We start from the raw sequence: 22444 nt of genomic DNA, 5'->3' as shown, positions 1-22444 counted from the left end.
CCCAAGTTCAAATCCGGTCTCAGACACTTAACACTTCCTAGCTGTGTGACCCTGGGCAAGTCACTTAACCCCAGCCTCAAAAAAAAAAAAAAAAAAAAATTGTATGTCCATTCATTCTTACCTACTTTTTCTTGTATGTTTGCAATTAATGTGCCATCCTTTTTCCCAGACACTTTTTTTCACCTTGAATTCTTACATATATGCCTTTCCAGATTTTTTTATATTCTTCATTTTTGAGAGTCTTAATTACATTATCACATTTCATTGTATTAGTATATCACAATTTGTTTGACCATTCTCCTATTGTCGGATATTTACCCAACTCTGTTATTTTAATGATGAAGTAATTGTGACTGAGAATGGGGAACCAAAGCCACACTAATCAGTGAAAGCCTAAACTAGAATCGAGGTCCACTGACTTCCAGCCAAATGTTCTTTATTCCATAGCATGCTAAATTCTGCCTAAATGCATTGGTATTCTAGGGTTTATAGACAGGGGACTATAAAGAGATATCCATGAATAGGCTATAAAGGAAAGATTAATAACCTGTTATTGAGTTAAAGGTTCACAGTATCCTTCCCCATCCTCCAGAGAAGTGTGATGGGAGAGAATCTAATTCCATGAAGGAATATAGAAAACTAGGCAGACAGGTATGTGGAAGGAAAGACAACCCTACCTTACCTGTTGGCTGCATCCAATGACATTCAGGTAGGGCTCAATCCTTTAACCAGCAAATTTTATAATTTATATATAGAGTTTTAAGGTTTTTATTTTATTTTTACCACAATCCTGGGAATGTTATGTCAATTTTACAGTTGAGAACATTAAGGTAGGCATAGATTCAGTATATGACTTTCCAAGGGTCACACATTAGTATTTGAGGTTGGATATGACTCAGATCTTCTTGACTAGGTCCAGCTATAATTGCCTCCAGAAAATATCTCTCTAAATTCCTCCTCCAGCACCTTATCATGGTATGGAGGTGAGCCTGAGTTCTCAAAGGTTATAGCATGCTCTGAGAGACCTAATGGTATGGGCAATAGCCTCTGTTTATCTAAGGACCAGCCTAACCAAGTTTATATGGACAACAACAGTTTTGTTCCCTAAATAATGAATATTTGGTCACAGTAGACCTCAACCTCTGCAATGGAAGAGGAAATGCCTCCACTCATTCAATCAGGTAGATTTAAAATCGTAAAACAACTAGTCAAGCACCCAATACTCTCTCTAGAATGGACCTTTCTAAGAGCATCCCTTTCTAGAGTCAATAGGTCACCTACAAATGTATAAATTATCCAATGGACTCTAGAAGTTTATGACCCATTAAGCAATAAAATTTTGAAAACTTACGCTGAACTGGTCTGAGGCTGTTCAAATGCTTCTTTTGGAATCTTCAGCCCAGGATTCCGTTTCCTGCCTATGGAAAAGAAGTCAGAAAAAAAAAAAAAAATTAAGACAGGAAATTAAGAGCAATGGAGACAAAATTAGGGGGAGGAAATATGACAGCATCTACACAAAAACTACTTTTACCTGCTAACCCCCATGGTTTTAACGCCCATTGTTAAAGAGTCACCACTTTTCCTCTTTTCCATCTAAACTGAAATTCTTCTCATTTTTCAAAGCCCAAGCCAAATATCATCCCCTGCAGAAAACTTTCCCTGATCCTCTCTCCCTCTTGCACAGTTAATGGCCACTTTTCTCTTTCCCATCAGATGATGTGGTATATAACTCATTATGTTATCTTTTCTATTTTAGTTATATTTCCTATTCTTCCCCCCACCAAAAAAAAATTATATATATATATATATATATATATATATATATATATATATATATATATATATATATATATATATATATATATACTACATTGTTTTCCCTTTGAGTGCAAGAAATGTGTCTTATTTAAGTTTAAAACCTCCCCTAGTGCCTAGCACAGTGTTCCTTACAGAGCAGGCTCATATTAAATGTTAGTCTAATTCAATTGTTAGCTTTGCCCTCCTTTTGCAGCTGCCACATTCAGGTAGAGCAGACAATTTAAAAAAAAAAAAAATCAAAAACCTGGATTTACAGTGTTTTGTAGAACATTGAATTCTGTGACAGGAAAAAGTAGGTTAAAATCCTAACTCTCCTACTTACTATCTATGTGACCTTGGGCATGCTACTTTTTACATATCTGAAGCTCAATTACCTTCTTTACAAAATGAGTGGCTTGGACTAGATGCTTAGAGGTACCTCTGGATTCCTTTATGTTTGCAGGGACTCTAGATGTGTCCTTGTATAACCTGGACAAGTCATAATAATAACTGAAAATTATACTTACCTTTAAAATTGACAAAGTATTTATTAAATATTGTCTCTTTTAATCACCATAACAGTTCTATGAGATAAGTATTATTTGTTGATATTATCCCCAGAAAAAGAATCTGAAGTTCAAAGAAACTAAGTCATTTAAAGAGTATTAAATAGCTAAGGGCAGTTAGGTGGCACAGTATCTAAATTCCCTTGTCTGGAGTCATGAAGACCTGAGTTCAAATGCTGCCTCAAATACTTATTAGCTGTGTGACCCTCAGCAAGTCTTTTAACCCTGTTTATTTCAGTTAATAGGAAAAGGAAATAGCAAATCACTCTAGTAACTTTGCCAAGAAAATCCCAAATGGGATCATAAGGAGTAAGATACAAGTGATAAAACTGAACAATAAAAAACAACTAAATATGGGGCAGCTGGGTAGCACAGTGGATAGAGCACCTGCCCTGAAGTCAGGAGTCCCTGAGTTCACATCTGATCTCATATGCTTAACATTTTCTAGCTGTGTGACCCTGAGCAAGTCACTTAACCCCAATTACCTCAGCAAAAAACAAACAAACAACAAAAACAAACAAATAACTAAATAAGAATCAGCGATGGGATTTGAATCTAGTAAGTCTTCCAGCACCCCATCAACTACAAAAAGCTTATCAATTCCTTTGTCTATAAAATGAGGAGCTGAGATTTGAGGATCTCTCTGCTTAACTTCTAGCTCAAAATCCTATGATCCTGAAGTTACTTCTCCCATGCATCTTTCTATACCAGAATCATACACCATATCTGCATTACCTGCTGCTGGTTTTTCCTCCTACCCAAATGAGTCACTTGGCCTGAAACTTTTGAAAGATAAATAACATAGAGAGCTGATATTTCTCTCAGATCACAGACAGTGGCTAAGGAGGAAGAAAACATTCTCCTTTTGTCATTCCCAATACAATAGAAAAGCAAACTCATTAGAAACCATTGTATAAGAGGCCAAGCCAAGATGGGAGGGTAAAGGAAAGCAATATAGTGAAAGTGTCTCCACAAATTCCTCCTAACAGATCTAAAAGTTGCACCAGACCAAATCCTGATGGGCATGGGAAAGGGGAAAGGGAAGAAAAGAAAAAGAAAAAGAAAAAGAAAATTCATAATAAGCCCTTAGTTGAGCCCATGTCAACACTGGGAAACAGACAAGGAGGTGAGTGAACACTGAAGATAAAGCTAGTCCAGGAGTACCATGCAGTAATAGAACATTCCAGCATCTAGAGTACACCAGGTTAAGAAGAGGTCTCAAACCCAAATCAGACATCCCCAGACCCCAACCAGGGCACTGTGATTAGTATAGATGTGAAACTGGGAACTTCATAACCCACTGCCCAGTATCAGGTTGCAAGAGTCCTAGGGCAAAATGAGGACAGGGACACTCCCAAGTAGGGAGTCCCTGGACAATGTATAGAGAAAGAAAAAAGCTCAGAAACCAGTAGATCAACAGCAGTGGTATGCCTCAGATGTAAGATATGCTACCAGTCTATATAGGAATAAACAAAAAGGAAGTCCACAATTTTGCCTTTTTGATAGAGTCCAGCAGTAATCTACTCTTACAATGAGCTAAATAAGTCAAAAACTTGCAGAGCTCAGATCAAGGGGTAACAATCTGACTTTGTCTTGGATCACACCACTTTAGGTTCACTAAAAATTTGCAGTTCTATCCCTGAAACTCAATAATCCCAAGAAAGTAGCAATAGGAATAGTCCAAACTTTCCCTTCAGAAATGCAACAGAAAGAAGGAAGGTCAAAAGAAGAAAAAATATGCTACACTAACACACACACACACACACAGAGTTGGATACAGAAATACATTTCAATCAACAATGAAAATAAGAAGAAAATAGGGCAAATAAAAGAACATTTGTTCAGTCATGTCTAACTTTTTATGACCCCATTTGGGATATTTTTGGCAAAGACACTTGAGTGATTTGCCATTTCCTTCTCCCACTCATTTTATAGATAAAGAAATCAAGGCAAACAGTTAAGTTATTCACCTAGAATTACACAGCTAGTAAGTAGTGTCTGAAGTCAAATTTGAACTTAGAAGATGAGTCTTCCTGTACTCCAAGCCCAACACTCTACTATTCCACCTCATTGTCCAAAAGGAGGAATTAGTCCTAACCAAAACAAATTCTAAGGATGTACAAAAATATTTGTAGTTCTTTTTGAGAATGGGAAGTTGAGAAGTTGCCCATAAATCGGGCAATGTGCAAATAACGTATGGCATATAAATATTATAGAATACTATTATTCTAAAATCTTGTCAGCATAATGGCCAACCTCAATTCTAAAGAACTAATAATGAAATATGCTACCCATCTCCTGATAGAGAGATGAAAGACTCATAATGGAAAATGAAACATTTGTTTTTTTAGAACATGGCCAATTCTGACTTTTCTTGCACAACATGACAAATATTGAAATATTTTTAAAAGAATTGGATATGTATAACCTCTATAAATTGCTTGCTGTCTAAGAGAGGTGCGTAGGTAAAGGAAGGAGGGGGGAGGAAATGCTATAAAAATGAATGTTGAAAACTATATTTACAATTATTTGTAAAAAATCAAATATCATTGAGGGGGGAAAAACATGGCTGAATTGGAAATTCATTTTGATTGACTATATATATGTGAGTCCAATCAATTTATGATCTGTATGACTTTGAGAATAAATTAATCTCTCTGGGCCTAAATTTCCTCAACTGTAAAACTGGACTATGTAAATTCTGATATCTCTTCCAATTGAAAATCTACAATCTTATGTAACTTCCCAAACCAAAATACCCTTCCATTGCCACCACTCCTCTATATGTGTGTTGGATTCCCTTATTAGAATGGATTCATTGAGGTTAGGCAGTCTCTTGTTCTTTGCAATTATAGCCAGAGTGCCTGGCATATATGAAGTCTTTAATAATTTTTTTAATTTATTCATTCATTAAAAAGAAAAAAAAGTGTTGTCTATGAAAGGAACTCAAAACTGGCTCTTAGAAAGTTACATGTTATTATTTTTATCTTTTATTTTAACAGCAAATTCATTTCTGAGTTTAATACATACATGCCTATAATTGAACTCTCTCATTTAAAAAAAAAGCAAAGAGTTAAGAAAAAAATATGCAATACAGTTACCACATCTACATGAGATTCTGCCCTTGTAGTCTGCCACTGGGGAATATAATGTTTCATTAGCTCTTCTCTGGAATTATTCTTGGTTTTCCATTACTCAGAGTCTAGCTTCCTTTTAATGACCTCTTCATTTACATTGTTACAGTCATTGTGTACATTGTTCTTTTGATTCTGTTTATTTATTTAAAACTTGCCATTCTTTTTTTCAGTCCCCCCATTAGACATTTTTACATTCCAGTTATATGGTCACATTCATATGTCAAATTTCTTCAGCCATTCTCCAAATGATTAGCACTCACTTTATTTCTAGATAAATGCTACCACAAAGACTGCTGCTATGCATATTTTGTATATATTGGATGGGAGGAAAGTATACATCATGGACTATTTAAGAAGAGATATACTATTCTGATGAGGGAGTTGACTGAAGGCATACTATTGAAGTCACTTTTCTTCCCTCAATTTAATCTGGGAACAATCTAAACTCCTAAGAAAAGAGAAAAAGCTGTTTACTAGGCAAACGTGTTGATAAACTCTTGTCTCACAGAATAATCAGTTCCTTTACTATATCAAAAAAGGAAGAAAGAAAGAAAGGAAGAAAGAAAGAGAGAAAGAGAGAAAGAGAGAGAGAAAGAGAGAGAAAGAGAGAAAGAAAGAAAGAAAGAAAGAAAGAAAGAAAGAAAGAAAGAAAGAAAGAAAGAAAGAAAGAAAGAAAGAAAGAGAGAGAGAGAGAGAAAGAGAGAAAGAGAGAAAGAGAGAGAGAAAGAGAGAGAGAAAGAAAGAAAAAGGAAGAAAGGAAGAAAGGAAGAAAGGAAGAAAGAAAGAAAGAAAGAAAGAAAGAAAGAAAGAAAGAAAGAAAGAAAGAAAGAAAGAAAGAAAGAAAGAAAGAAAGAAAGAAAGAAAGAAAGAAAGAAAGAAAGAAAGAAAGGAAGGAAGGAAGGAAGGAAGGAAGGAAGGAAGGAAGGAAGGAAGGAAGGAAGGAAGGAAGGAAGGAAGGAAGGAAGGAAGGAAGGAAGGAAGGAAGGAAGGAAGGAAGGAAGGAAGGAAGGAAGAAATTAAATTCAAAACAAGGGAATATTAACCAAAGGGCAGCCATTTGACAAAAAGTCTAAAAATACATACAACCAAAACATCAATGGATTATACAAATATATAGATTTCAGATTCCTTTTCTCTTTTTTCAGTTCTCCACTATGGTACCTGCATTCCGCTTTGCCTATTTCGCTTTCTTTCCTGTCAGGTTATAAACATTTATGAAGATCTTACTATGTAACCAGACACTATGCCAAGCAGTAGAGATGAAAAGAGTTCTACTCTCATAGTTCAATAGATATAATAATATCTAATAATAGTTCAATAGAGGAGACAACATTCAAACTATGGACAAATAAGATATAGCCAGGAGAAAATGAACACAATTAATCTATAGAGAAAAGATGAAAAGCTGTGTGGCACAAGAGAGTGCTGATCTGAGAGCCAGAAAAGACATAAGTTCAAATCTTACTTATGATACAGTTGTAACCCCTTTGATCTCAGGTTCCTTATCTGTCAAGTGGGGATATATTTGCATTATCTATCTCACAGGACTCTTTAAAGATACAAATGGGGTAATATATTAAAGTGTTAAATGAATGTCACTATTAAAACAACTTAAAATTTCCTTATACCTAAGATTTTATAACATCCCAACTCTGACAACCAACACAGACTTAGTCTTATTTATAAAGAAAAAGCAAAGCAACAAAATAAAACAAAACATGCAAATACAGTCAGCACAGAACAAATAACCAACTCCACAACATTCACCAATTAGTTGTTGTTCTATTTCATATCTTAAGAAATCTGGAATAGAAACTGTTCTATTGGAGTTTGATGGACATAAAAGAACTAAGGGAAGGGACTCCAAAAAAAGTCATTCTTTTTTTCACTCCACCTTAGAAGGTGGCACAGAATAATGAATCAACAAGCATTTATCTCATCTCTATTATGCTTCAGACACTGCACTTGGTGCTAGTCTCACAAATTCAGAATCCCTGCCCTCAGTCTACCATCTAGTCAGAGGAGACAACATATATTTATATAGATAGATACAAAATAAACATAGGATCATATTGGGGAAAAGGCACTAGTAGCATTAGCAAGAAGCACCAGGAAAGACTTCAACTCTGGGACAATACCCACAATTAATAGTGCATGATATATATGGTGATCAACCATCAGAGACTGAACAGGAGCAGTATGATGGGTAGAATAACCAAGCAAGAATAATGTCACAAACCCCCCCCCCAAAAAAGAGACTATCCAAAAAGAGACACCATATCACAAGCTTCATAGAGATAGACACAGATGAGGAAAAATTCATCAGATTTGGCAACTAGAAAATTGGAAATCAACAATATCAATTGAGTTTGGAAGTCAAATGACAAAGGTTTGAAAAGTGAGTAAGAAAATGAGAAGTACAGGCAATAGGAATAGACTTTTTTTTTTATGATGACATTGTTTTGTTTTGTTTTGTTTTTTTTAAGTTTGACTGTGAATATGAGATAAGATATAAGAAAGTGGTAGGGCAAAGTGATTTTTTTTCTAAGATGAGGAAGATTTGGACATTTGTAGATAGCAGAGAATGTTAGCAGATAGAGATTGAATGTTTGAGAAAGACAAAGGATCAATCTGTTAGAAGAGAGTCTACCTGCTCAGGTCATGATATATTTCCCAATTCTTATAGAAAAGCATACATACTTGGACATCCCTATATAAAATTAAATGCTTGCTATGGATTAATCTTTGAGAAATCTACTCCCACCCTCTCTCATCACCTCATTTTTTTGGACTTAACTATTTTCTTCTTTATTTTCCATAACTAAAAAAAATCCTTCTTATAAGGAAGAAAAATAATAAGCTGTCCACCTTCCAGCTAAGTTGATTTCAAAGCAATCTGTTCACTCCAGGAAGAATGCCAACAATTGATTCCTAGCATTTAATGTTGGATTTAAAAACACACACGCACACACACACACACACACAATCACATACCATCCTAGGGAAGAGAACAATATCTATTAGATGCTAAGTGACCAAAATGTGCCACTCACTGTGTTCTTACACTAGCCATTTTCATGCCATAGAAAAAACAGAATGTGAAAAATTCAAAACTACACTTGTATCATATACCCTCTGTTTATACTCTCCTACTTTTGAAGATTATGACAGGCCTTTTTAAAAGGATAAATTCTGGACTTTTCAGTGAGTCTTAATCGTACTTTCTGTTAAAAACTGCACAAAATGGCTATTTGTTTCAACTTTCCAGTAATTAACATAGTGGTATGTAAATTACTTGAGATGCAGCAATTTTGATCTTTTCATTTTGTTTTATACATGATAGTCATGCATGTGTTTCTATTAATTTTAGACCAATACAGAACATCTGACCTTGATAAAAAAAAAAAAAAAACCTAGGGTTCTCTAACTTTTAGTTAATATTTGTTAGCTTAATATTAGAACTATGTCATAAACATGTGATATGGCAGTTGCTTTCTTTTATTGTACTTTTAATTCTGTGGTTTTTAAAGAATAAATTATACTTAAAGAAGAAAATATTCAAAATCTATAGTTCTTAAAGAGTATGCTTCAAGAGCAATTAAAGATATTACAGGAGTAGCTAAGTGGCACAGTGGATAGAGAACCAGCCCTGAAGTTAGGAGGACCTGATTCAAATATGGCCTCAGACACCTAATACTTCCTAGCTGTGTGACCCTGGGCAAGTCATTTAACCCCAAATGCCTTAGGACAAAATAAATAAATAAGATATTATAGTAATTATTGTTGTATGAAAGTCAAACATTTCAAGGATCATTCAAACTCACAATAGGATTAGCTTTATTAAAGTACAAAGCAAGGCCAAAAATGAAAAATATCACCAAGACTTTACATATTATTGTCAGTTTCCTAAACTCAACTGGCAATCATATGGAAGGAAAAAAATTTCTGCATCTGGCATCAATGAAAATATACTCAGTTTTGATAGTTAATAATTATCTTACTTCAAATAACACCCTAGGGCCTGAGAAGATAAGAAAATAGAGCCATGAAAAGTGGTTACCGAATCAGTAATACAACTCTTACAAAGAAAAATCTATTAGATTCTCTCCTGAGTTTCCATACTTCTGGGGAAGACAATAAGGATCTAGAACATAACCTCGAGACCCTTTTCCAGAAATTCCAAACTTAGGTAGGGCAGAAAACAAAGATTTTATCAAGAAAAAGGCGATTGTATAAATAAAGATGCAAAACTTGTGTCATCCAGGACTTTTTTGTTCTAGTTCTTCTGATATACTTAGGCATTTCTTAGTTGCTCATACAAATCATGAAAGCTGACAAGTAGTCCACAGCTCAAATTATCTATGAGTTCTAATGGATGCAAACTCTAAAATATAATTATGCTTCAGGAATCTAAAAATGTTGGAAGTTTTTTTATTATAGATTATAAATTTTCAATGTCCAGGGATATTTGTAAACACCAAGGCTTAAAATATAAAATAGCATTTCTCTTCAATCTCCAATTTTGCCAAAAACTCTTTTCATCTTTTCACACAAAACAAAAATGATGTTGAATATAGTATAAACTGAGCCAAAACTTTGAGATAATAGTTTCTCTTCTAGACTTAAAATATAATAAAATAAATAATTATTAACAAAATGACAGTATATTCCATGAATTTTGGAAGAAAAGCATTTGCTAAGCATAGCACCAAATTAATATATTTAGATCATGGCTTTCTATCCTTTTTTGTGCATGTCACAGACCTTGGTAGTAAGGTGAAACCCCAATCAGAAAAATGTTTTTAAAATAACTGAAAAAATAACAATTCAATTAAAGGTTAATGAAAATGTAAAAAAAAAAAAAAAAAAAAAAAAAAAATTCTGAACTAAGTTTGTGCATCCCTTAAAAGAGATATTTGAATTCTTTTGGAGTCCATGAATGCCAGATTATGAATGTCTTATTTAGATAATAATGAAGATGATGATGATGGACCCAAAAGGCTATATGTGAATGCCTTTTGCTACCTATTATGTTTTATTTCCTCAAATGTAGTTCACAACTATTTATTGAGAAGTAGCATAAGATAGTGTGTGAGTCTTAGATTCAATTTCTGCCTCTGATACCTATTATTCTAAGTAATTTTAATACCAAGTCTGACCCTGGGCAAAATAGAAAAAATCTCAGTGTCTCTAAGTAATTCTCCAAAGCTATAAACTAAAGATGGTTTGCTGACCTGAATTAGTGAAGATTTCTACACAGGTAGTTCTCTACAGCAATGATATCCTAGGTAAACAACAAACAAACAAAGGGATAATAACTAGATCTGTGATTTATTAGTATAGGGAACTCCCAGCTAAGCTATTTTCCTCTGTCAATCAGGGTTAATATCATCTCTCTACTTGGAGAATTAACTAGAGAAAACTAGTTCCCATTTAGTGTTTTACTAAAAAGTTCTCAATAAATATTTTCTAATGGTACCTTAAGCTGCAGATAATTGCAGATTACAAATGGTATGTTAAATTATCCTCAGAGTTCACATTTGTTTTGTTTTTGAAAAGAATTAAGTCTAGAATCATGTGCGTTTATGTATACCAGAGATGTTTAAACCCAATTTTTCTTATTTTCAAAGCATTACTTCCAATGCAGAAAAATACAAAACCAAAACTTATTTAAAATGCCTAGGACATTCATGGCATTGCCTTAGGTGCTAAAAGATGCAAAGACAAAAACAAAACCATCCCTATCCTCATAAGGTTTACATTTTATTGAAATATATCCTTCTATGAAGTATTTTATAATAATGGTTTTCCAAAAGGCATTTGTTTTGTTTAGTTAGTCTAGAATTTCCTATATAAATTTCATTCCCTTAGATCTCCCCTTACCCCAATCTCTACAACCAAAACACTTATCATGTCTAAGAAAGACTTTTATGGATTTTTTTAAAAGTTATTAAGATAGATGGTAAGATTAGAAATCTGGCACAAATGCTCCATTTTACAGATAAGGAAAGACTCACAGAAATTGAATGATTTGCCTAAGTTTCATTACAAATAAAAATCCATTACAATAGGCTCTGGAGGAGTGTTTAAACTCTCTAGTTATAATGGGACATTCCATGGAATATTACTGGAAATAAGTGAGGTGTTAGCTGAGATTTAGATATTTTATGGCATAGATATTGCTGTCATATGATTTTTTAAAATTGAATTTAATATATATTGGGAATTTCAGCAGTAGGAACACTCAGAACCACCAAGTTTTCTTCTGGAGATTTAATGTGCAAATTATTATCTATTATTATTATACAGTGCTTCCTATTGAAATACTACACCATACTGTCTCTATAAAAGGAAATTGATATTACAAGAATTTTAAAGGCTGAGAAACTGAAGCACAGAGAAAACAAATGCCTTGTCTTGGTCATACATCAACTTAATAGTACAACTAGGAATGGAAAGGAAAATCATACTTCCCTTTTCCTATCTGCAAAAGAAACATGTAGAGGATTTGGAGCATGAGATCTAATCCGAGATCTGCTACTCAATGAATGAGACCTTAAGAAGATCTCTTTCCCTCTCAAAGCCTCACTTTCATATAATCATAGAATCTGAGAAGATACAATAGAAGCTAACTAGTACATCTTTATAGTGATCTCACCAATCCAGCTTAGTTGACAGATCTCCAATGAAGGATAAATGGGCTTAGAGTAAAGTATACTTTACCCCATCCCCACCCTCAGTCCAAGTCATTCTACTTTTAGGTAGTTGGCAATTATTAGGAAACCAATAATTTTGCCTTAAAAGGAGAAACTATTCCCTTCTCATTATTAAAACCCTACAAACATTTGAAAACTGTTATCCTCTATCCCCCACCAGGAAATTAGGTGGTACATTGGATGGAGCCAAGCTAGTTATCATTTTCCAGTCATGTCCACCTCTCCATGACCCCATTTAGGGTTTTCTTGGCAAAGATACTGAAGTAGTTTGACATTTACTTCTTCAACTTTTTTACAAATGAGGAACTAAGATAAATTGGATTAAGTGACTTGCCCAGAATCACACAGCTAAAGTAAGAGTCCAGATTTGAACTCAGAAAAATCAGTGCTCCTGACTCCAGGTTTTAGCAACCACTAGTGAGAGAATAATTTGAGTTCAGATAGAACCTCAGACACTAAATTGTTACATAACCCTGGGTAAATTATATGTTCATATGTATATATAAATACATACATACAAATCCTATATACATACATATGTGTGTATATATATATATATATGTACATGTGTATATAGACTTAGACTACAGTTCTAACACCCTCATTTTAGATGAGATGAGAAAAGAGAGACCCAAGATCCAAGTAGTATAAGAACTGAGATTTGAACACATGTTCCCTTATTCTAGAAGTAAAAACTCATACTGAGTTTTTAGTCCACTAGAGCACTTCTAATCTTTTTCAGGTAAATTACAACTTACTCACATATTCCTTATGTTGTACTGGTACATGTGACTTTTTGAACCTAAAATATTTTTAAATTAAATTACATTAACTATATTAATTTTTTATCTGATTTTGTCCTATTGAGATCTTTTTAGATCATGGCATTATCAAATAAAATTTTAGCTATATACTAAGTGAAACAATGGATAGGATGCCCAGCCTAGAGTCAAGAAGATCTGAATTCAAATCCTGTGTTAGAAATAGTTGTATGATCCTGCACAAGACACTTTATCCTTTTTGTCTCAGTTTTCTTATTTGTAAAAAGAGTTAGAAAAGAACATGACAAAACTACTTCCATATCTTTACCAAGAAATCCCCAAATGGAGTCACAAAGGATCAGACATGACCAAAACCAACTGGACAACAACAACAATTTTGCGTCATTTGAAAATCTGCTAACATACCATTCATGTTTTCAGTAATTAAAAACCACAGAGTCAAGGAAAAATCACTGAAACACTGCCTCAGACTTCATTCAAGTTGACATTGAATTATTAATAACCACTCTTGGGATATATTCATTTAAGTATTTTCAGGCAAGCAAGATGGTACTGTGGAAAGAGTAAATATTTGGAGTTAGAGAATGTCTACCACTTTCTACCTGTATGAATATCCATTTGTGGCAATTTCTCTAGTCTGTAAATATAAGGGGATTGGATTGATGACCTCAGTGGCCATTTCTAGCTCTAAAGCAATGATCTCCATAATTGCTTTTTTTTTTTTTTTCTTTCCCTAACTCATATATGTCTTTTCTGTAAGGAAAGAAAGAAGGATATTGGATTGAGAATCAGAAGATATGAGCTCATATTCTTGTGCCACATACATTCTAGCTAATGATGCTAAATCAGTTACTTATTTAATAGGGGGATGGGGCTAAGCATTCACTCAAGTCATCTCCTATCACACATCCGCTCTGGCTTCTTGCTGAAGGTGGATAAAGGATACTTTCTTTCCCTCCTCTGCCAACTTTTTAAAAATAATAAACATCAATGACCATGAACATTTCCATGTAAAAAAGAAGAGTAGAAAAAGAGGACTGCATGTTAAAAGGTAAATCTCCTTTAGGTATAGAATATTTATTTTCCTTTCGAAAATATATACTGCTGAGTGAAATAAGCAGGACCAGGAAATCATTATATACTTCAACAATAATACTGTATGATGATCAATTCTGATGGACATGGCCCTCTCCAACAATAAGATGAACCAAATCAGTTCCATTAGAGCAGTAATGAATTGAATCAGCTACACTCAGCGAAAAAACTCTGGGAGATGACTATGAACCACTACATAGAATTTCCAATCCCTCTAATTTTGTCCGCCTGCATTTTGGATTTCCTTCACAGGCTAAATGTACACTGTTTCAAAGTCCGATTCTTTTTGTTCAGCAAAACAACTGTTTGGTCATGTATACATATATTGTATTTAATTTATACTTTAACATATTTAACATGTATTGGTCGACCTGCCATCTGGGGGGGAGGGGAGAATTGGAACAAATGGTTTGGCAATTGTCAGTATTGTAAAATTACCCATGCAAATATCTGGTAAATAAAAACTATTAATTAAAAAAGAAAAAGAAAATATATACTGGAAAAAACACTGTAGTCCCAATACTTCCCAGCTTGTCTGTGCTTCCTTTCTGAATTTCCTTTTGCTCTCTTCTATGCATTTTCTAATGTTTAATTGATCATTCTTTTTATTTGTTTTTAGCACTATCACATGCCCTAAATGACCCCTTACAATTTTCTTCCCCAAAAAAAGAAGAAGAAGCTTTCAAAGTGACACTTTCCAACCCCCATTTATCTTTGGCATACTCTATATGCTAACACTTCAACATTCCAGTAGACACACATACACACTCTTCCCCCACATACACTTCTACTTTCCTTGAAACAGGTAATTAAGGAGTTCTGTTTTCTGGTAAGAGCAGGAATAAAAACTATAGTAAACAGCTATTACCAGTCTGGACTAAATAGGTTGGAAAACCTTAAGGATCATGAGGTGGCCTTTTCAACTATCCTCCTAAAATTTAAGAAAGATACTTGTCTAGTCAAAGTTTTCAATATTTTGCCTAGAGAGTAAAGTCAAAAATCTATATAGCAAAATCCTCCAAAATGTGTCCCCAAACTACTATCCTTGTCCTATTTGATGCCACTCCCTTAAACAAATCAACTGACCTGGATTATTTTCCATTCTTCAAATGGATACTGTACTTTACCTCCTCCACCCCTTTGCTCAACCCGTTCATTCTTCCTGGAATGTTGTTCTTCATGACCTCTTCCTATCATATTTATTAAAGCTTACTTTAAAAGCCACTGCTTCCATGTAATCTTCTCTGCTTATCCCAGATAAAATTCACCTTTCCTACAAAGAACACCTCTGAAATGATTCTCATTCCCGTGGCACTTTGCACACATTTCTTACCTAGCCGTGATCAGTGAATGGATGTTTCCTCAGACAGACTCACATATGGGAAAGAAAAGCTAAGCTTAGAAAAGCAGAAGTCTCCCACTGTAACCAAGGCCATTTCCAGTCATCCTGATCTATATCTTGCTGCTAGACTCAGATATCTTCAAAGGAGAGAGTGAGGCTTACATAGCCCTTTCTCACTTAAATTCAACTCAATTGCAAGTGATAACATCACCTTCCTGATGTCATTAGTCCTCTTAGAAATGTCTTTCTTTAAAAATAACGAGGTAAAAAGCCGAAATTGCTGTACTCTGGATTATCAGAAAAAAATAATGTATTCCTGGGGGACGAGGGGAAGAGGAGTGGAATAGAGGAAGAAGTTCCATAGGAAAACAAAGAGGGAAAAAAAAAATCCAAAGAAGCATTAAAAAATGTTTTTCAAGAAATTAGAAATTGAAGAATTGAATGAGATAATTCAATTAGATGGATGTGAACCTGATATTCTGAACTCAAAGAGTATTTGTTAACAACTCAATATCATTTTAGCCAAAAGTATTCAGTGGAGTGGCCCAGAGATCTGTTTGGCTCTATACCATTTAATATTTTGTCAATGACTTAAACAAAGGCATTGACTGAAAACTCAATATTTGATAAAACTGGGAGATATAGGTGAATGATAGTTAGGATCTAAAAAGGTATTGACAGTTTAAAGCATTGAGCGGAATCTAAAAAGATGAAATTAAATAATAATAGATGTAAATTCTTACCCTTGATTTCTAAAAATCAATTTCATAAGTATAGAATAAAAGAGACAGTTGTCTGAAAAAGATCTTGAGGTTTTGATGGTCTTTAATCTCGAAAAGTCAGAAATGGTATCCAAAAAGACTGTGATCTTTAGTTTCATTAGAAGGGCCACAAATAGTTTCCAGAAATGAGAGAGTAAATAGTCCTTGTCTACTCTACTCAAATTATTTGGAGTATGTTTAGTTATGTTCAGTTTATGATTCAGATTGTGTTCAGTTTTGAGCATTACAGTTTAGGAATATCAATAGATAAAGTGGATAGTGTTCAAAGGATGGTAAACAGGATAATAATGCACCTTGAATCCATGTTATAGGTCAAATGGCTGAAAGAATTGAGGATGTTTAGTCTGAAAAAGAAAAGAATCAAAGGACACAATAAGTGTACTCAAATACTGTCATGTGGAAGAGGGATTATATTTGGTTTGGCCTAAAAGGATAGAACCAGGAGCAATGAGCAGAAATAGCACCCCCCCCAAAAAAAAAAAATAGATTTGATGTTAGGAAAAACATCTTGCCAATTAAAGCTGGTCAAAATTGGTAAGGAATGTTTGGAAAGTAGTGCAGGCCTTCAGGCCGAGTCCAAACTATTGCTGGGTATATCATAGCAGGACTTCTTTTTCAGGCATGGGTTGGACAATATGTCCACTGAAGATTTCTTCCAACTCTAAAATTCTATGAGATGATACAAAGAAAGAAGGAGGCTATATTGTAGCCTGCCCTTATCTGACTATACTGTGATCACCAGTGGATGTGAAATTTCAAAAACAGCACTGATAAGCTAAAGTCTCTTCATAAGTAGATTTAGAATGATTAGGGCACTAGAAATTATACTATATATGAATTGGTTGAAGGAATTAGCATTGTTTATCTATGTAAAGAATCAATTTAGTAGAAAGATGGAAAAGCTAGAAGAGAGATCTGATTCATTTGACTTAATCCTAAAAGTAAAATTGTCACTTAGCTCTCCAAGTCTTAGTTTTCTCATCTGTAGACTGTGCACATTGGCAGGGTGAGCTAAGTTCCCTTTTAACTGAAATATTCTATAGTATCATCTTGGGTTATTCCCCTTACCCAAATTCTTACTTACATTGGATCATCAACTACCTCAAATTCAAGGGGCTTTTAGATCTGTAGTCTAAAAATTATAGCTCACAAGTTTCCATCAGTGTATTAACATTTACTCTAGTCAAAATGAATTAGATGCTCAAACATGACTAATATAGAAATATTTTTTAAATGATTGTACATGTATAGCCTATATTGGATTGCTTGCTGTCTTTGGCAGGGAGGAGGCAAGGGAGGCAGAGAGAAAAAAAGTGGAACTCAAAATCTTACAAAAATGAAAACTTTAAAAATTTTAATCAAATGGTACAATTAGTTCAAGGCAAATTTATTTTCTAAAATACCAGAGTAAATATTACTCCCATAATACTGTCACAAATTCTATCTCAGTGAGAGGAGTGAACATTTACTTTTAGAGTCACAAATTTAGAATGGAAAAGGACTTTATAGACCATCTAGTCTATCAACCTCATTCGAAGAAACAACCTGTGACTTGCCCATTTCATACTGCTAGCAAGTGTTATAAATAGGATCTGAACCTTAGTCTTTCTGTCTGCATGTATAGTGTTATGCCACACAGAGGAAATCAAAATGGCCCAGACTCCTGGTATTGCCGAATGCCTTTGAAACATTATCACAATGTCCTCATGAAGCAAAGCATTTCTGCTAGGAGATGAATTTTATTGGACTTCCTAGATATGTTCCTTAACTAGGCAAGTTCCCGAAATGGGCTAAGTTCTCTACAATTTCCACTTTTGGTCTCAGCAGCAATTCTGGCCCAAGGTATTTTTTAACTCTTTCATAAAATATTAGAACCCATATTTTAGTGTCAATACACCTAGCCGCAAATACTTATTAACCATGTGCTCAGCCTTGTACTAACTTTGAATGTTCAAAAACAACTCTAAAATAGTGCCTGCTCTCAAGAAACTTACAATATAGTGAGGGGAAATAGAATATATACAAAGTATATACACATATATAATGAACTGGAAAATAGAAACAAAAAACTTCTTAGAATAGTATCACAAAGGATAAGTACACTGCAGGAATATTAAGCAAGGCAGAGATATAGGCAACAGTGCTGTTTATGAGGAAGGATGGTTAGGATGGACCACAAGGAGTAACGTAGAGCTTTAAATGCCAAACAGAAAGTTGATATTTGCTCTTTGATTATTGAAATATGTTTATTGAGTAAAGAGGTGATATGGTCAAGCTTGAAATTTGGGAGTTTGGGGAGTTTTGTAGAAGATGAACTGGAAGACTTATGGCAGGGAACTTAATAAAAAGGCTATTGAAACAGCCCAGAGAAGAGATAATGACAGAACCAATCTAGGGGAGGAAGAGAAAGACACAAATGCAAGAGGTGTTATGGAGATTAAAAGCTAAGGGAGAGTGAAGAGCTGGAGATGATACCAAGAAAGGAAAACAAGGTAGCTGGAAAGATAGTGGTGTCCTAGTCAAAAATAAGAAAATGAGAAAGAAAGCTAAATTTGCAATATAGGAGATGGAAAGATGAGTTATCTTTTGGACAAGTTAATTTTGAAATGTTATGGGACCAGTAGTATATTCAGTTCCAGGTAGGACCTCCATTCCAAGCACCATATTTTCAATTTTTCTCAGACTTGACTTCACAGGGGCATTCTGGAACTGCCCAATAAGCACAATATTTCCTATGACCATGTGCACTTCTGTTTAAAAATAGCTCTGTTGGGACAGCTAGGTGGTGCAGTGAATAGAGCACCAGCCTTGAATTCAAGAGGACCTGAGTTCAAATTTGACTTCAGACACTTAACACTTCCTGGATGTGTGACTCTGGGCAAGTCACATAACTCCAATTACCTGAGGGGAGGGGAAACTCTGTTGATGGGGGTGAGGAAAGAAAGAGAGATTTTTCCTCCTCCCTAACTAGCTATACTGTCCAAGAATACAAGAGAAAATAAAAAGAGCTGAGTCCTTTTCTATGGGATGATTGTCTTCTGAATATCTCTGCCAAAGACCAAGAACTTAGACTCTTAGCTATGTATAAATGACCAATAAAAGTCTGAAAATTTAAGTTGTAAATGGAACAAAGTTTCACATCCTCTAAAAAACTTGAACTTTGGAATTAGGTGATTAGGGGCAATTTTAATAGTCTTATGATGGAGAGAGCCATACATATGCAAAAGGAGAACTATGGGGATTGAATGTGGAGAATATAGTATTTTCATCTTTGTCACTGCTGTGGTTTGCTTGTTTGTTTTTTTTCTTATTTTTCCCCTTTTGAGCTGATTTTTCTTGTACAGCATGATATGTGCAGAAATATGTTCAAAAGAATTGCACATGTTTAACCTATATTGAATTACTTGCTGTCTAGGGGAGAGGGAATGGGGGAGGTAGGGATAAAAATTTGGAAGACAAGGTTTTGCAAGTGTGAATGTTGAAAACTATCTTTGCATGTATTTTGAAAAACAAAAAGCTATTTTTTTTAAGACTTGAGTGTCGGTCCCTCAAAGTCTGAAAGGATTTAACCTAACATTTGTTTTGTCTCTGTTGTTTACCCTACATACTGTGGGGTTGTGAGGGAAGGGGACTCAATTGATCAGGGATCTTTTAGTCAAACACACATACATACACATATATACACACATTCACACAGACAATTCTAATAGCTCTTATTGGATGTAATTAAATCCAGATTGATATCCTTTTGTAATAGAGCAATTTAGTCCTGGGTAAATTTCTCAATCCAACCTAATCTGAGGAGTTGTAATTGCAAAGAAACTTTACAGATGAGACCTAAGGCTCAGGAGGTTGCCCTCCCCCAAGGAATGACTTTTCAAATAAACTGAAAGTAATATAGCCTAAGGCTAACTATGTAAAAGAGGATGAAGTTTCTGTGTTCTCTTACTCATATCAGAGTAAAACTCCAGGGAAATATCTAGGTATAGTTCATGTATAGAATTTCCCCAACATGCAAATAACATACTCACTCCTAGAAAAGTACAATTTGAATATCAGATATAGGACAGCGCTTTATTTCCTCAATGACAGAAAATTCTTATACCTAAAATAATTCAAAAGTGTGTACTAAATGATACAGGAAACAGAATATACATAATCCATTACACTCATTATATTGCCTCCAGAAGATAAAGAGCTTTTATAAGGCTTACAACAATTTTTGTAAGACATTTCTCGATCACTTTGAAGGATTTACCCTAACAATTCACACAAAGCAGAGTTCCTAGCCTCCAGACATGGTTTGGGCTTTCTTTAATCTTCCACTACAGAATAATACTGGTGGTGCCATCTTCTCCTCAGAGAAGTGTTTCTCCTTCTGGCTAGCCCAGATCACAAACCCGACCTTTCAATCCATAAGGTAGCTGTCAAAACTTGGCAAAAACCATTTCTCAGAATCATTAGTTCCTGGTCTGAGGTCAGGAAAGAAAACATTGAGGCAGAAGAAATATGCCCCAAAAATCGGGTTTGCCTAGACAATCATGTGTTTCCCATTGCCATGTGCTTACAGGAAGGAGAGAGAAATTAATTTATTCCCTTGCTGAGAATTCAGAGGAGAAATGTTATGCAACAAGAGAAAGGCCCACAAGAGAAAAACTTTTGAGAGTTGAAGCCTCATTTTTATAGATTAGCAAGGAAGAGTTTCCTTAATAAAATTCCATTCTTCTCACATTCAGTAGTATCTTCAATACAAACCACAAATCCCAAGAAATCAACAGGAAACAAATGAAGAGTTGCTGTCTCATTCCAGCAAGGTGCATGTATGTTGGCAAATAGCTAGAGGTCATGTCTAGCTCCTGGGAAGGCATTTCTCTAATAACCCTGCTTTCCTTACAGTTTTAGTCCCTTAATACTCAGCAGCAAAGTATTTTTATCCATCAATTAGGAAGGACTTAGTAAAAAGTAAATACTGTTCTATGTTTATATGGGGAGAAGGGGTTAAAAACAACTTGTACCCTTGAGTATGGATCATAAACTTCTGTCACAATATGAAAATCTACTGACATCAATAAAAATAGAAAATCTAGAAGATGTTTCTTAGGTCCCTTACCCAGCAATTTATTATCTCAATATCTTTTGAGGTACTTCCTGTCTCAACCTGCCAGCAAGTATTTATTAGTATACATAAAGTATTTAAAGTCTTTTTCAAATCTCAAAATGCTATATAAATGAAAGTATTATTCTTATCTTAGGTTAGTGGTGGGAGTAGGAGAGTCTTCTGGCTTGTTATCTAAATGATTCTAGTAGTCTTTCAGTATAAAAATCATCTAGGGGTTACTAAGGGCTAAAGGGATCAGACCATTTACATAATCTGATTTTAAAACCTTTGTTTCAGAATCTATCCAAGTGACTCACTTCTCTATTCCTGTTTTGGGCTATGAGACTTATTCAGAAAGTCTGCTGCAAAAATATGCCAGCATTAAAAAAAAACAAAAAACAAAAAACCCTAGAATAAAGAACACTTAGGTAGAGGGGAGAAGGGAAAAAAAAAAAAAAAAGTAGAGGAGATAAAAGGAAAAGAAGAAGCCCATGAAATAGGATCAAGTGGAACCTGAATGAGAATCTAATAAAATTTTCACCTATAAGGACTAAAAACAAAGAAATGATCTTATGTAAAAAAAAAAAAAAATTACTTAATTAAATTCAATTATATAAAACATAAATGTAATTTGTCTCTTTTGGGGGGGGGGCTAAGGTCAAGTTTTTTTTTTTTTTTCTCCTAGGTCTAGAAGTCCTGATCTTTTCTTGTCATAATTTAAACATGGGACTTATGTGTACATTGTAGTTACTACATTTTTCATACATCAAGAGAAACAAATGATATTCTATAGGACTAGCAATACTGGACAAAATGGCTTTCTTTGATTTAATTGTGAAGTTATGCATTTGCTTATAATTGTTAAGTAGGCAATTTTGTACAAGATATGTTGACTTTCCAGTGCCACCCTGGATTCTCAGAGGCTGTGCCAGTGAAGCATAAGCTCTGGCAAATTATACATTGTTGAAAAGGTTCCAGGATGGGCCTTGGCAAGAAAATCTGTTTCCCAAAGACCAATAGCAGGAACTGTGGAAAGGCACGTTGCTAGTAGTTAAGCTACCTGGCGATGATTTTTTTATTTTTTTTGGCCATGGTAACCCATGCAATAAAGATAAAATTTAAATGATCT

At 34.5% G+C, this 22444-nt stretch overlaps 1 protein-coding gene across 2 annotated transcripts in view; it reads right to left on the bottom strand.

Moving 5' to 3' along the window:
• Positions 1–22444, bottom strand: part of MAP2K6 (mitogen-activated protein kinase kinase 6) — a 150952-nt gene that overhangs the window by 64915 nt on the left and 63593 nt on the right. For both annotated transcript variants that reach the window (XM_074260626.1, XM_074260625.1), the window contains exon 2: positions 1352–1418. In XM_074260626.1, the coding sequence (XP_074116727.1) occupies positions 1352–1418 (67 nt within the window). The remainder of the gene's footprint in view (positions 1–1351; positions 1419–22444) is intronic.

Source organism: Sminthopsis crassicaudata, chromosome 4 (genome assembly GCF_048593235.1).
Source record: "Sminthopsis crassicaudata isolate SCR6 chromosome 4, ASM4859323v1, whole genome shotgun sequence".
Lineage (NCBI taxonomy): Eukaryota > Metazoa > Chordata > Mammalia > Dasyuromorphia > Dasyuridae > Sminthopsis > Sminthopsis crassicaudata.
This window is presented reverse-complemented; position numbering and strand designations above follow the sequence as displayed.